This window comes from Rana temporaria, chromosome 2, assembly GCF_905171775.1.
Source record: "Rana temporaria chromosome 2, aRanTem1.1, whole genome shotgun sequence".
Taxonomy (NCBI): domain Eukaryota; kingdom Metazoa; phylum Chordata; class Amphibia; order Anura; family Ranidae; genus Rana; species Rana temporaria.
Window position 1 is genome coordinate 236830551 of NC_053490.1, and position 16667 is coordinate 236847217.

At 41.5% G+C, this 16667-nt stretch overlaps 1 protein-coding gene across 1 annotated transcript in view; it reads right to left on the reverse strand.

Annotated features, from left to right (window-relative positions):
• Positions 1-16667, reverse strand: part of IFT57 (intraflagellar transport 57) — a 35914-nt gene that overhangs the window by 683 nt on the left and 18564 nt on the right. The window contains exons 6-11 of the mRNA XM_040336645.1: positions 14644-14715; positions 11717-11839; positions 10481-10552; positions 5318-5449; positions 3488-3550; positions 1494-1560 (exon numbers count right to left, since the gene is read on the reverse strand). Coding sequence (XP_040192579.1) covers positions 1494-1560; positions 3488-3550; positions 5318-5449; positions 10481-10552; positions 11717-11839; positions 14644-14715 — 529 coding nt within the window. The remainder of the gene's footprint in view (positions 1-1493; positions 1561-3487; positions 3551-5317; positions 5450-10480; positions 10553-11716; positions 11840-14643; positions 14716-16667) is intronic.

Genomic DNA, 16667 nt, shown 5'->3' on the forward strand with positions numbered 1-16667 from the left:
CAGCCCCCCCGTTTTATTTACCTGAATCCCGAATTTCCGTGGGAGCGATCCCGCGATGATTTCCCCCAGCTTGAGGTGGCTCTTCATTGGATAATTGACAACAGCACAGCCATTGGCTCCCGCTGCTGTCAATCAAATAAATGACGTGTCGGGGGCAGGGCCGAGTGATACACTATGGCCGCCACTGTTTCACACGGGAGCGCACCCGCAAGCTAACCCATTTGGGAGAGCGCTTCCCAGAAGGGGGTTAGCTCATGCGGGGAGGAGCCGAGAAAGCTGCCGGGGGACCCCAGAAGACGAGGATCGGGGCCACTCTGTGCAAAACGAACTGCACAGTGGAGGCAAGTATGGTATGTTTGTTATTTAAAAAATAAATAAAAAAAATAAACCTTTACAAACCCTTTAATGTATGTTATATCATTCCTCCCTCCACTCCTTATCAATATGCTGACATTTTTAAACAAAACCTTTCCATTTTCATTACATAACTTATTTTAGACCCAGTGGTGTCTCTATGCAATGCAGGCAGATCATGGCTGGTGGAAGGAGCCAGCAATGTGCTGTAACACAAAAGTTTAATCAAGGAATAAATACTAAGGGGCAGATTCACAAAGATCTGCACCCGCGCAGCATATCTGAGATACGCTACGCCGCCGTAACTTACCTGGCTTTGGTTTGAATCCTAAAAGAATTTGCGCCATAAGTTACGGCGGCGTAGTGTATCTCTCGCGGCGTAAGGGCGCGAAAATCAAATGCGGCGAATAGGGGTCGTGTTTCATTTAAATGAAAGCACGTCCCCGCACCGAACGAATTGCGCATGCGCCGTCCCTAAATTTCCCGCCGTGCATTGTGCTAAATGACGTCTCAAGGGCGTCATTGGTTTTGACGTGGACGTAACTTACGTCCAGCCCCATTCACGGACGACTTACGCAAACGAAATAAAAAAAATAAAAATTTGACGCGGGAACGACGGCCATACTTAACATTGCATACGCCACCAAATAGCAGCTTTAACTATACGCCGAAAAAAGCCGAACGTAAAAGAATGCGGCGGCCGCTCGTACGTTCGTGGATCGTCAGAAATAGCCAATTTGCATACTCGACGCAGAATACGACGGGAACGCCACCCAGCGGACGCCGAAGAATTGCATCTAAGATCCGAAGACGTACACCCGTCGGATCTAACCCAGATGCTGTCGTATCTTGTTTTGAGGATTCAAAACAAAGATACGACGCGGGAAATTTGAAATTACGCCGGTGCATCAGTAGATACGCCGGCGTACTTCCTTTGTGGATCTGCCCCTAACTGTTTAATAGCTATATCAATAAATTATCATATCCACTGAAAAGATCATGGTGGAAACACCAATCTAATGTGAGCAAATTCACCTTTTTCGTGGGCTGAATTATCATTTCAAGCAAAAGATTATATAACAAAATCAAATCTATGATACATGGTTTGATTCTGTGTATAACGTTACCAAAGTACTTACCACCATCAGTGATACTACTTCCTTTTTCTTCTATTTCCTGCTTAACTTTTTCTAGCTCTTCAGTAACCTAAAAAGAAACACATCTTTTGTCAGATGAGTGGTCATAAAAAGGTGAGCTTTTATAAGAGTCTTTTATGACCACTCTTAAGTCTAGTACACACAGGCCGAATGTGTATTCCACATCAGCCGGCTCAATAGAAACCCCCCGACATTCAGCCCGTGTGTACTGGAGTCGGGCCAGCTTCAGTCGATGGGGAAGGACCGAAAAAAGTTTTGCCAATCGAATCCTGTTCAGCACTCTCAGCCATTGGCTGAGAGCACTGATCTGAGTTTTCAGGTGGTGAGGAGGGGAGCCATCCTCCTGTTTGGAACACAATAGAACTGCGGGGGAAATTGCTGTACAGTGGATCCTCTTGAGCCGTCAGTTTTTTTTCCTTCAGTCCTGCTGGGTTCAACAAAAAAAAAAAAACTACTAGTGTGTACGAGGCTTTCGGTTTAAGGCCCATACACACAATCGGATATGCTGACAAAAATTGTCTGATGGACGTGTTTTGTCGAATTGGTCTGATCGTGTGTATAAGGCTTTAGGGTCATAACTATCCAGTAAGATTCTTTGCGTACACCGTGTGTAGTGCAGCACAATGTCTGAACCAAATATTCCCTTCACTGCGCAAGAATGTATCACTCTGTATTGCCTTGTGTGTATGCATTACATTTGTATTTTATCTGTATGTGATCACTGCATATATATTCTGATTATTTGTTTTCACACTTGTGTATTTTCCCAATTTATATTTTTGTTATTTGTATTGATTTGGATCATACTAGGTGACATTTTCTAAATTTTACACCAAGTTAGAGAAGCACACAGTTCTAATATTTATATATCTTGTATCAGGATATAGTGTAGGCTGCTGATTTTAGACTTCTCTGAACCAGAGTGTGGATTTTTCCGATATTGTTTACATCCTATACAGCATGATCAACAAGTACAGGCATACCCCACTTTTAAGTACACAATGGGGTTTATTTACTAAAGCTGGAAAGCGCAAAAACAGGCTCACTTCTTCATAGAAACCAATGAGCTTCTAACTCCAGCTTGTTCAATTAAGCCTGGTAATAAAACTCGGAAGCTCATTGGTTTCTATGCAGAAGTGAGCCTGTTTTTGCGCTTTCCAGCTTTAGTAAATAAACCCCATTGTGTACTTAAAAGTGGGATATGCCTGTATACAGGGATTTCTGGGGATACTGTAATAAAACATCCTGGAAATGTACATTGAGTAGTGAGACAAGTACATGGGAATGTACAACTGCAGCCAATAGCCCTCATATTGTGTTTCTGGTACTATTATCATTACAACCCTCCTATTTTACCCGTCATTCAGCTCAATACACAATTTTAGTCTAAAATAGAAAGTAATGCTCAACCAATATCATGAGCCTGTAGCCGAACCCAAGTGTACCTGAAACATCACCCTGCAGTGTTTGTTGTTAGTCTTGTACACAGAGAAACACGAGACAAGACCTTGTTCTCTTGCCCTGTATACACTAGGGTAGGATACCTTGCTACACATAAGGAAATGTTGCATGGAGGTGTAGCTTTCTAGGTGCAAAAGCTGCATAAAATACGTCCCGCTTTAACTGATATTATATGGGTCAGGGATGGTGCTCCACTGCCATAGCCCAACCAACCTCAGATATAAAAGTGTGAGAAGACTACAATGGCCATTGTGTATGACAACGTGTTATCTGAAAAAGGGTGGAGCCTCCCACATTCTACCTGCTTCTGACTGCAAGTCTTCCAAAAATAGGTATTTAATCCCACAAACTGCAAATACTAGCAATGGAAATGTTTAAGGACTTTCCAGTATATCAATTGGAGTTCTTCAAGAGTCAAACAGACAGACATATAAATTTAATTATGAAAAGGTACGGGAGTTTTTGAATGGCTGTAAATTACATTAAGGTAAAAATATAATATTCCAGTGCTTTACCTCCGACAGAATTCGCGTCTTCTCTGTTACTTTTGTTGTTAATTGCTGATGTTGTTCTTTTAGCTAAAAATAAAAAAAAAACATGAAAAAGCAAAAAACACATTTAGGCCGGGTTCACACCTTTTTGTGCATTTTCAGTTTTGCAGAAACACACTGCAGTCCATTTAACATGGTTTCCTATGGGTCATGTTCACATCTGTGCATTTTATGGAAAAGGCCAAGAACTTTTTCCTGGTTTTTGGTTTCATAGACTTCAATGAATCAAAAATGTGTATTGAAAAAACACAAAATGCACCTGGAAAATGCAAACTGAAACCTTCATAGGGGTGAACAGGCCCTTAAGGTCTGCCCTTAAACTTGGTGCACTGCGCTATTTCCTAATGAAATGCCCTTGAACTAATATAATTAATTGACTTCAAAAGTAAAATTACTACTTTGTGTAAAATATGCTTCATCCACTTACTAGCAATTTACTGACCCCTACCGCTTCCTGAAAAAAAAAAATATTTGGGACTGTGCCCAGAAGAAGCACATTTCAGCACTAGCATTCCAGTCCAGGAATACAGTTAGAAAAACAGGAGCACGTTAACTGTAGCAAAAAGGGAAGTAGTTGCCCTGAATGACCAATGATAATTTACCCAAACAATAAAACCAGATTTTCTGTTACAAACAAAGGAGAAGTTATAGTCAAAAGCTCTTTTGGTCACATAACTCAAATTCCAAAAAAAGTTAGGATGCTGTGTAAAATCTACATGTCAGCAACACGTCTCAAAAAAGTTAGGGCAGGGCGAGAAAAATCCGGCAACTAATTAGTTTAATTATGATTAGGTTAACATGATTGGATAAAAAAAGAGCATCTTAGGCCTCATTCACACCTATGCATTTTTAGTGCATTTTGCAGATCTACACTACAGTCCAATTTAACATGGTTTCCTATGGAACACGTTCTGTAGTGCAAATCTGCAAAAAGCACAAAAAATGCCATAGGTGTGAATCAGGCCTTAAGCCCCATACACACTAGCAGTTTTCCTGCAAGTTTTTCTCTTCAGGTTTACCAAAACCATGTAGTGCAAGGGCCTGCCTGATTGCATACGAATTGAAACTCTAATGCCGCGTACACACCATCACTTTATGTGATGGAAAAAAAACAAAAATTTTTTTCACGAACGCATGCGCCGTTCGTGAAAAAAGTCAATCATGTCGGGTCACAAGTTATTTACATAAAACACGCCCCCCTGTTCCAAATTTGAGTTAGGCGGGCTTACGCTGGCCTATTTACGCTACGCCGCCACAACTTACGGAGCAAGTGCTTTGAGAATACAGCACTTGCCCGTCTAAGTTGCGGAGGCGTAACGTAAATAGGATACGCCGAACTACGATAATCTGGCCCAGAGTGTTTCAGACGTAAAGATGGGCAGAAGCTCACTAATTGGTGAAAAGCTGTGTCTAAAAATTGTCGAATAATTTCAAAATAGTGTTCAATATAGAATTGCAAAGACACTAAATATATCATCATCTACAGTACATAATATCAAAAGATTCTGGGAATCTGGAGAAATCCCTGTGCGCAAGGGGCAAGGCCAAAACACAATATTACCATCAAGGTTTAATCGGTAAAAAAAGTTTTGAGTTTGCTGCTTTTTTAGGGTTCTTTTGGTATGCGCATTTTTTCACTTCTTACAAAACACAATATTGGATGCCTGTGATCTCCGGGCCTTCAGACAGCACTGCATTAAAAACAGACACGATTCTGTGATGGACATCACTGCATGGGCCCAGGAATACTTCTAAAATCACTTTGGGATAAAATATAATAAACTCAAAGCTCACCTCACTTAGCTGGGCTTGTGCTGCTCGATACTCTTGAACCAGAGGATCCAGCTGGCTGTTAATATATTTCTCACGACTTGCCACTTTCTCCAAGGTTTTGCTCACCTCATTGTGAAGCTTGTCCAGATAACCCTGACAATATAAAAAAAATTGACGTCATTTACTGTAAAAAGCATAAGATGTTACAATTAAAGGGTCACTAAAGGAAAAAAACTTTTGCTGAAATGACTGTTTACAGGGTATAGAGACATAAAAGTTAACTGATTCCTTTTAAAAATGATTAAAAATAGATTAAATCCAATCATATAATGTACCTCTAGTTTCACTTTCGCTTTTAAACTGGTTTCATGTTTCTGTGAAGTAAAGAGACCCACAGAACAAAAACAAACAAATCCAGGGCAGTGTTTTGTTTTTAAAATTAATCTGATTGGTTCTGTTAAGTTTTAGACACACAGTAATGACAGCTTAGACCACAGTGAAAATCTCCCAGTACTGTGGTTATAAGGAGCCAGACAACCAGGAAGTGTGGAGATCACAGCAGTTTTACAGCAACTTCAAAGCAAAAACGAACAATGAGGACATGAAACCAGTACTGCAGTAAGGTAAAGGAAGCTATTTAGCTAAAAAAAAAAAAAAAAATCCTTTAGTGATCCTTTAACATTGCTACAATATGTTTTCATAAACAAATATGCATAAAAAAAACATTATCCTAATGGAAATATTCTTATCAATATGAAATACTGTTATTAATGCAAGCTACCTTGCCTCTAAATGCCAGTTTACCAGTTTCTACATTTAACACAATACCAAAAATATGAATATATGTATACTTGTGAAAGTTCCACTAAATTTACTTTAACCACTTAAGACTTTATGCAGCGAAATGCCCAGGCCAGGTTTTGCCATTCGGCACTGCGTCGCTTTAACAGACAATTGCGCGGTCGTGCGACGTTGCTCCCAAACAAAATTGACGTCCTTTTTTCCCCACAAATAGAGCTTTCTTTTGGTGGTATTTGATCACCTCTGTGGTTTTTATTTTTTGCGCTATAAACAAAAATAGAGCGACAATTTAAAAAAAAAAATGCTATATTTTTTACTTTTTGCTATAATAAATTTCCCCCAAAAAACATATATAAATTTATTTTTTTCCTCAGTTTAGGCCGATACGTATTCTTCTACCTATTTTTGGTAAAAAAAGAAAATCGCAATAAGCACTTATCGATTGGTTTGCGCAAAATTTATAGCGTTTACAAAATAGGGGATAGTTTTATTATTTTTTTTTTTTTTTTTACTACTAATGGCGACGATCAGCGATTTTTTTCGTGACTGCGACATTATGGCGGACACTTCGGACAATTTTGACACATTTTTGGGACCATTGTCATTTTCACAGCAAAAAATGCCTTTCAATTGCATTGTTTATTGTGAAAATGACAGTTGCAGTTTGGGAGTTAACCACAGGGGGCGCTGAAGGAGTTAGGGTTCACCTAGTGTGTGTTTACAACTGTAGGGGGGTGTGGCTGTAGGACTGACGTCATCGATCGAGTCTCCCTATAAAAGGGATCACTCGATCGATGCAGCCCCAACAGTGAAGCACGGGGAAGCCGTGTTTACATGCGGCTCTCCCCGTTCTTCAGCTCCGGGGAGCGATCGCGAGGGGGCGGCTAGAAAAGAATAGCCGCGCCCTCGTCCCGGATCGCTCCCCACGGGTTTCCGACCGCCGCATGTACCGGGGGGGGGTCCCGATTGGACCCCCGACCCCGGGAAAGGCAGGGACGTACATGTACACCCATATGCCTGTACGTGCCATTCTGTGGACGTACATATACATGCGACGGGCGTTAACTGGTTAAAGGTAAACAATGAGGGTTATTTACAAAAGGCAAATCCACAAAGTGTACTTGAAATTGCACCGAAAGTGCACTTGGAAATGCAGTCACTGTAGATCCGAGGGGGACATGCAAGGAAAAAAACAAACAAAAAAAAATGCATTTTAGCTTGCACATGATTGAATAATAAAATCAGCAGAGCTTCCCCTCATTTCAGATCTACCCCTCAGATCTACAGTGACTGTACTTCCAAGTGCAATTTCAAATGCACTTTGCACTTGTAGTGCAAAGTGGATTGGCCTTCCGTAAATAACCCCCAATTTAAAAATACATGCTTACAGAATCTATAATTTACTTTCCCTTTCTTAAGGCATTTTACATAGTAGGAAAAAGGTGAAAATGCTTCAATTGGAATTTATGGCCAGGCTCTGCTAAACTTAGATGATGTGTCAACCTCAGCATACAATGAAATAGGTAAAGGATCTTTTACCTGATAACCCATTACTTAGAAAGTAGAACTAGAATCCTTTATAGCAGTAATGGCAAACACAAAATTGTAGGGCTGCAACTAACGATTATTTTCATTATCGATTAGTTGGCCGATTGTTTAGATTAGGCCCCTTTCACACTGCTGTGACTTGACGCGATTTTGCCGCAATTTCAGGGAATGCCTGTGTAAACTTGAGGTCTATGGACCTCAACTCGCATCAAAGTTGTACCAAAGTAGTACAGGAACTACTTTGAAATTGTGTGACTTGAAGTCGCATTGATATGAATGGTACTCATTGAAAATCAAGGGGTACGACTTGTCATGCCACTTTGCAGTCGCAGGACAAGTCGCACAAGTGTGAAAGGGGCCTAAATCAGATAAAAAAAAAAAAAAAAAAACTGTTCTTCCTAATTATAAACAAACAGTAATACATTTTCAGGAAACTAAAAAAAAAAAGTCACAACCTTAAAAATAGGTATCAGCAATTGATATCGGGGAGAACTTGAGGAAAAGTATTAGTACTCGTACTTCCCCTTCTGGGGTGCCCCGTTGGAAGCTTGCTGCTCCTCCTGTCTTCAGAGTGCCCCTATAGCAGTGATGGCGAGCCTTGGCACCCCAGATGTTTTGGAACTACATTTCCCATGATGCTCCACTACACTGCAGAGTGCATGAGCATGATGGGAAATGTAGTTCCAAAACATCTGGGGTGCCAAGGCTCGCCATCACTGCCCTATAGCAAGCCACAAATTATAATATAGAGCTCCCCTATAGCAAGGTAAAAAAAAAAAACTTCTGTCTTTAAAATCACTTCCTTCTCCGTGGCAGGACTACATGTCCCATGAGGCATATCTCCTGAGGCCTCGTACACACGACCGAACATGTCTGCTGAAACTGGTCCGCGGACCAGTTTCCGCGGACATGTCCGACGGTGTGTAGGGCCTACCGGACCGGATTCCTGGGCTAGCTGACAGGTTTCCAGCCGACACATAGTTTCTTAGCATGCTAAGAAACTTGTCCGCTGGATCCATGTCCGTCGGACATGTCCGATGGTCAGTATGACTCATCGGACATGTCCGCTGGTTATGACGTATAACCAGCGGCCCGAAATCCCACGCATGCGTCAAATTGATTCGACGCATGCGTGGAAGCATTGAACTTCTGCGTCAGAGAACGTTGGTGTCGTATATGTCACCTCGTTCTCTGTCTGCGGGGATTTTGGTCTGATGGTGTGTACACACATCAGACCAAAACCTCCCAGCAGACATGTCCGATGAAAACGGTCCGCGGACCGTTTTCATCGGACATGTCTGGCCGTGTGTACAAGGCCTTACACATTCACAAGCTCCCAGGCACCTACTGACATGAACGGTGTACTGATCTGTATGCGTGCTGCACTGTGTATACTGACATGTATGTGAGTTGCACTGTATTTTCTGACATGTAAACAAATAATGCATTCTGTATGCAGTTCAACTAATCGGATGACTAACTAATCGATTATGAAAATAGTTGACAACTCGATTATGTTGATTCGTTTTTCAGCCCTACAAAACTGTACACAAGAGCCCGCTCTTCAAAATCACTGTGAAGTGACTTTGAAGAATGACAATTCGGGGCATTTTGGGTGGAATGCTAATGTGATCCTTTACCTTGTGCATGTAGTGGGGAAAGGGTCACTAAACTTCCTCTCTTTCAGCAGCAGGAAGTAACAAAAAAAATACCTGGTACTTCTGGGACCCTTCTCCCATGTAACAGTATTGGTTAATCATCCAGCATTGTCACATGGGGGCAGAAACATAGTCCTCATCAGCCCTGTGTAAACTCTAAAGCCCTGTACACTCGACCGTTTTTCATGACGAGAAAAATGCAATTTTTTAAGTTGGTCGTGTGTAGGCTCCAGAGCATTTTCTGCGACGAGAAAAATGGCCATTAAAAATTTAGAACCTGCTCTATTTTTTCTCATCGTTTTTCACGTCGTGAAAAACGGTCATGTGTATGCTTTAACGACGGGGAAAAAAAAAGTGCATGCTCAGAAGCAAGTTATGAGGAGGAAATTAGCATAATCAGCCCAAAGGGTGTTGCCATTCCAATGGAACTTCCCCTTTATGGTGCCGTCGTACGTGTTGTACGTCACCGCGCTTTGCTCAAGCATTTTTTATCACGATCGTGTGTATGCCAGGCAGGCTTGAGAGGAATCTCGTCGAGAATTTTTTTTTTTTTTTCCCATGACATGAATAACGGTTGTGTGCACGCGGCATGAGAAGTTGGTTTGGAGAATACGTAGGGCTTTTCTTCGACTCATGGAAGCTGCAGGGTTTCCTTAGATATACACCGGACACCGATATATGGCAGTAGGCTTTATTAGCTGGCTTTTCTGTTTATTGTAGTTTATTATTTCTAAAACTTTATATCACACAGTTTTACTAACCTTTAACGCTACTTCAGATAATAAAATCAAGTAATGATCAATGCAGTTTACTTTACTTACTGCTTGATGGAACATAATTTGATGAGCTGCATTATAATGAGTCTTAAAGCCTAAGTGCAGCCAAAATTAAAAACAGAAAAATCAGCACAAATGGCATAACTTACAGTCATTAGGATATGTCCCTTGTGCTGATTCCTCTCCTTTTAGTACAGTAATCCCCTTCCCAGCAATCTTCCAATGCAGCGGGGGGTTAATGCAACTAAGGGGCTGTCACAGGAACTCACCAAGAGAGCCCGACTATGTCCCCGGAGGGGATAAATGAAACCTTTGTAACCAAAGGTGCAGATGTAGAAACCAGACGTCTACTGTCAGTTGCCCCTACACAACAGCTGCTTTTATTATTAGGCTTAGGATACCTTTGTTTCCTTTAAGGACGTTTCGATTCCATCTTTGTGTTGGTGCATTTGATCAACATGTATCCTCCAATCCTAAAAAATAAACAAAATCTCTTTCTTATTACAAGGTGGAATACATTATGTTTGATACATAAATGACTGTACTTCTTACTGCTAAAGCTTGCGATGTCATAGTCACCACCTTAATATAAACTGAAAAACAAACTAAAAATGTTATAAAAACCCAAACATTGTACTGTACAATTTAATTTAAAAGGACTGTTTTTTTTTTTGGATGGTCTACTGTAGACCATCCAAAAAAAAAAACAGTCCTTTTAAATTACAGAGCATAATGTGCAGTAAAATGCATTAATCCACAGCAGAAATAAATCAGCTTCCATTATCAGCCTAATTCCTAATGTTAGCAGGGCTCAAGTCCTGCGGGAACGCATGGGAACGGAGTTCCTGCACTTTTTTTACAGCAGGAACTCAGTTCCCTTTGCAGGACTAGAGCAGCCGAGCCGCCTGAGCCAATCCTTCACTAAGCGGCGATGCCCAGCTCGAGTCACTGTCAGGGGCAGGCAAACCTTAGTAATCCTTTATGTTACTGGCCGCTTCCTGTATATGGATTCATCAGGTAGTGTGCGGGTATTCCATCACTTCCTCGATGCCGCAATGTCTCCTGGGAGCTTTTGTCATTGTTCCCAGGAGACATTGCGGAGGTCTGCCGCAAGTTATCGTGGGATTTAGAAAGAACTGTACTAAGGTACAGTGGATCGAAAAAATAAATGCGGTTTAGAAATTATGCAAATGAGCGTATCTTTTTTTTTTTTTTTTGGTGGGGGAGTGGATCTTGGGTGGGCGTTCCCACACTTTTTTCCCCAGGACTTGAACCCTGAATGTTAGGCTGCTCACACATACATGGATCAGTTTTTTTGAACAGCTAATCAAAAAAAAAAAATGGGTTCCCCTGTTCACAAAAGCGAGATTGATGGTGGAATCCTCCCCATTGTGCTATTATATTCTGACGGTGGGGAGTCTTCGGCTGTCAGAATACACTGAGCAATGCTGCAGCGCCAATCAAACAAAGATTTTCCAACAAGCCCATTCGTGAGTAGTTGGTCATTAGATTGATTCTCAAGAACAGGAACAGCCATGCATTGAAATTTGTCTCGTTCTTGCTGAACCGAACACATTTTGATTAATCTATGGCCAACTTTAATGATATGTGTATTACAGGTGACAAGAACAACTCACCTTATTATCAGTTCTCACGGTGACCTTCAGCTGTGAAAGTACTCGTTCCACTTCCAGGTACCACTCTGCAGCATCCGTTTTAGATTCCAAAATCTCCTCTGGTTTAGATGTTTCTCCAACATTCTAAAGAATTGAAATAAAAAAAAAAATCATGGATTTATTTACAGCAGGTAGACACTCTCTCTAATACTTTATGCAGTTAAAGAAACAAATAATAAAATATCTTCAACTTTTATCCAGCTTTCACTTCTTAGCTGCAAAACTTATTGGCTTTAGCAATGTTGTCCAATTATGTGCCGAGAGAAATCTGGAGGCAGTCTTTCTTCTGAAAATGCTAGTTGCCTAGCTGTCACATTGATCTGCTCAGTGCAATGCTTTCCAAGTCACTGACTCAAAACAAAAAATGCAGATGTTCGGACACCTCACTAGTTTGAAGCCAGCGACTCAGGGAGCAATGACCCAGCAGATAAGCATTTCAGTCATACAACTAGCTTTTTTAAAAGGATATTAGAAACAGGAACGTATAGCATAGCTTTCCTTTAACCACTTAACGCCCGCCGCACGACTATTTACGTCCGCAAAATGGCACGGACAGGCAGATGGGCGTATATATACGTCCTTACCTTTCCCGCCGCACGACTATTTACGTCCGCAAAATGGCACGGACAGGCAGATGGGCGTATATATACGTCCTTACCTTTCCGCGGGTCGGGGGTATGATCGGGACCCCCCCCCCCCCCCGCTGCGTGCGGCTTACCTCGGGGAGCGATCCGGGACGACGGCGCGGCTATTCGTTTATAGCCGCTCCGTCGCGATCGCTCCCCGGAGCTGAAGAACAGGGAGAGCCGTATGTAAACACGGCTTCCCCGTGCTTCACTGTGGCGGCTGCATCGAACGTGTCATCCCTTTTATAGGGAGACACAATCGATGATGTCATTCCTAAAGCCACACCTCCCTACAGTTGTAAACACACACTAGGTGAAACATAACTCCTTCAGCGCCCCCTGTCATTAACTCCCAAACTGCAACTGTCATTTCCACAATAAAGAATGCATTTTACATGCATTTTTTGCTGTGAAAGTGACAATGGTCCCAAAAATGTGTCAAAATTGTGCGAAGTGTCCGCCATAATGTCGCCGTCACGAAAAAAAAAAAAATCGCTGATCGCCGCCATTAGTAAAAAAAAAAAAAAAAATTATAAAAATGCAATAAAACTATCCCCTATTTTGTAAACGCTATAAATTTTGCGCAAACCAACAGATAAACGCTTATTGCGATTTTTTTTACCAAAAATATGTAGAAGAATACGTATCGGCCTAAACTGAGGAAAAAAAATGTTTTTATATATTTTTGGGGGATATTTATTATAGCAAAAAGTAAAAAATATTGAAATTTTTTCAAAATTGTCGCTCTTCTATTTTTGTTTACAGCACAAAAAATTAAAATCGCAGAGGCAATCAAATACCACCAAAAGAAAGCTCTATTTGTGGAAAGAAAAGGACACAAATTTTGTTTCGGTACAATATTGCATGACCGTGCAATTACCAGTTAACCAGTTCCCGACCCCCGCATGTACATATACGTCCACAATATGGCACGTACAGGCACATGGGCGTACACGTACGTCCTTGCCTATTAGCGGGTGGGGGGTCCGATCGGGACCCCCCCCGCTACATGCGGAGGTCGGGTCCGCTCGGGGAGCGATCCGGGACCACGGCGCGGCTATTTGTTTATAGCCGCTCCGTCGCGATCGCTCCCCGGAGCTGAAGAACGGGGAGAGCCGTATGTAAACACGGCTTCCCCGTGCTTCACTATGGCGGCGCATCGATCGCGTCATTCCCTTTATAGGGAAGACACGATCGATGACGTCATTCCTACAGCCACACCCCCCTACAGTTGTAAACACATACTAGGTGCACCCTAACTCCTACAGCGCCCCCTGTGGTTAACTCCCAAACTGCAACTGTCATTTTCACAATAAAGAATGCAATTTAAATGCATTTTTTGCTGTGAAAATGACAATGGTCCCAAAAATTTGTCAAAATTGTCCGAAGTGTCCGCCATAATGTCGCAGTCACGAAAAAAATTGCTGATCGCCGCCATTAGTAGTAAAAAAAATTATAAAAATGCAATAAAACTATCCCCTATTTTGTAAACACTATAAATTTTGCGCAAACCAATCGATAAACGCTTATTGCGATTTTTTTTACTAAAAATAGGTAGAAGAATACGTATCGGCCTAAACTGAGGAAAAAAAATGTTTTTATATATGTTTTTGGGGGATATTTATTACAGCAAAAAGTAAAAAATATTGCATTTTTTTCAAAATTGTCGCTCTATTTTTGTTTATAGCGCAAAAACTAAAAACCGCAGATGTGATCAAATACCACCAAAAGAAAGCTCTATTTGTGGGGGGAAAAAGGACGCCAATTTTGTTTGGAAGCCACGTCGCACGACCGCGCAATTGTCTGTTAAAGCGACGCAGTCCCGAACTGTAAAAACACCTTGGGTCTTTAGGCTGCATATTGGTCCGGGGCTTAACTGGTTAAAGCAGCACAGTGCCAAATTGTAAAAACAACTCTGGGCATTTAGCTGCATATTGGTCCGGGGCTTAAGTGGTTAAAGAAAACCACATCTTGATAATAGTTTCTAATATAAAAATAGATAAGATCGCTACACTGAACCCATTAATGATTTTACAGCAATTTCAAGATGGGAGTGTGTTGCTATATCGATTTACTCATTTTCTAATAACTAGAAATTCAGGGGGAATTGGTCCACCAACATCACTGAACTATCATGACCAATTCTCATACTGAAGCTTTTTTTTTTTTTTTTTTTAAACCTAGTATTTTTTCCTGAATTTGTACTGCACTTACCGTATATTATGTGGTCAGTTGCTAACAACACAGAACTTGTGTACTTGCCTTTTTATTACTTTGTGCTTTCAGAATGTTTAAATCTACCAAGTGCTCCTCGTCATTGTCAGATTCTTCTTCCTGGAAAAAAGAAATAACAGATTACATACTTGGATTCGAAAAAATACGAAGAGTTATGCAATATGTGCAAATATAAATTGAAGCCTGACACATTGTTATTACGCAGGATTTATATAGCACAGTACCTATAGGGAAACCTTATTATAGGCACAACTTCCACAGAGAGGTTTACAACCTCTTTAGTACAGTAGGGATCAGAGGGCCCTGCTTGTTAGAGCTTACAATCTAAGAAGGATGGGAAGCACATTTCCAGGACTGACTGACTTACACAGCCTGGTTTCCGAGACTCTGATGGGACTAAGGTAGTCCACATCCGAACAGGCTGGCCTGTCTGAGCCAAGCAAGTACCAGCCTGTATGTAAATAGACAGAAAGTCCAGTCTAGTGACTGAAGGAGCCAGTTCAGCAGGGAGGCCGAGACTGGGGCAGTTCTGTACTAAGCACAAATAGACAGAGCTGCGTGACAAAATAGTCAGGAGGCTGGAATACATTTGTGTTTGCTGTTATGCTAAACAGAGTTGTGTTACTTAGTAGCCTAATACCGTACACACAATCGGAATTTCCGACAAGAAAAGTTTGATGTGAGCTTTTGGTCTGTAGGCCCCATCAGACTTTTTCTGTCGGAATTTCCGACAGCAAAAATTTGAGAGCTGGTTCTCAAATTTTCCGACCGGAAAAGTTCTTGTCGGAAATTCCAATCATCTGTATGCAATTCCGACACACGAAAAACCATGCATGCTCGGAATCATTAAACTTGTGGAGGTTCACCCAAAAAATACATTTTTAACATTACATTCAGCCGAGTTGTCCTAATGACAATTGGCTGTTTTTTTTTTCGTACATACCGTATTTCACCGCCGCTTCCGGGTATGTCTTCTGCGGGACTGGGCGTTCCTATCTGATTGACAGGCTTCCGACCGTCGCATACAGCGCATCACGAGTTGCCGAAAGAGGCCGAACGTCGGTGCGGCTCTATACGACGCCTGCGCACCGACGTTCGGCTTCTTTCGGCAACTCGTGACGCGTAGTATGCGACGGTCGGAAGCCTGTCAATCAGATAGGAACGCCCAGTCCCGCAGAAGACATACCCGGAAGCGGCGGTGAAAATAAGGTATGTACGAAAAAAAAAAAAAAAACAGCCGATTGTCATTAGGACAACTCGGCTGAATGTAATGTTAAAAATGTATTTTTTGGGTGAACCTCCACTTTAATTTTTCTCGGCTCGTCATCGTGTTGTACGTCACCGCATTCTTGACGGTCGGAATTTTGTGTGACCGTGTGTATGCAACACAAGTTTGAGCCAAAATTCAGTCGAAAAAAAGCCACGCTGTTCTTGTTAGAATTTCCGATCGCGTGTAAGCGGCATTAGTCTTTGGGAAACTCTCCATTTGAAATGAAATCTCACAAAACACACACTGGTAAGAATACAACAAGCAAGATGGATTCAACTTCCAACATATTTGGTTGCACAGGGCAAATATTGATGATATGAAGAGCCACATTTGGAGGACATCAGATCTCCACCAATGCCTGTGTTCATTAGCAAGCAGTAAAGAGTGTTCCAGGTCCTCCTTTGGAATCAAAATGTGAATATAAACTAGATTTGGTGATCTGCCCTCCCCAGATGATGAATGTCAAAAGGAAGGTCTGGGCCTAACAGCTCAAACACTGATAATAAGACCTAGATTTTCCACTGAAGAAGAACAGGAAATCCAGATTTGTAGCAACCAAGATGAGAGCATTAGTTAAGTGACTATCTCTTTATAAATATTTCCCTAAGTATTATTACTTTTCATGTTTCCCATGAAGGGCAAATTCAAACATTAGATTGTGTAAAAGGTAGCATAAAGAATAAAAAGACATTAACACACAGTAGCTAGTAACATCAATATGCATCACTGGAAGGCTCCAGCCAACCTGTAAATCAGGATTAAAAGCATATATGACGGTCGG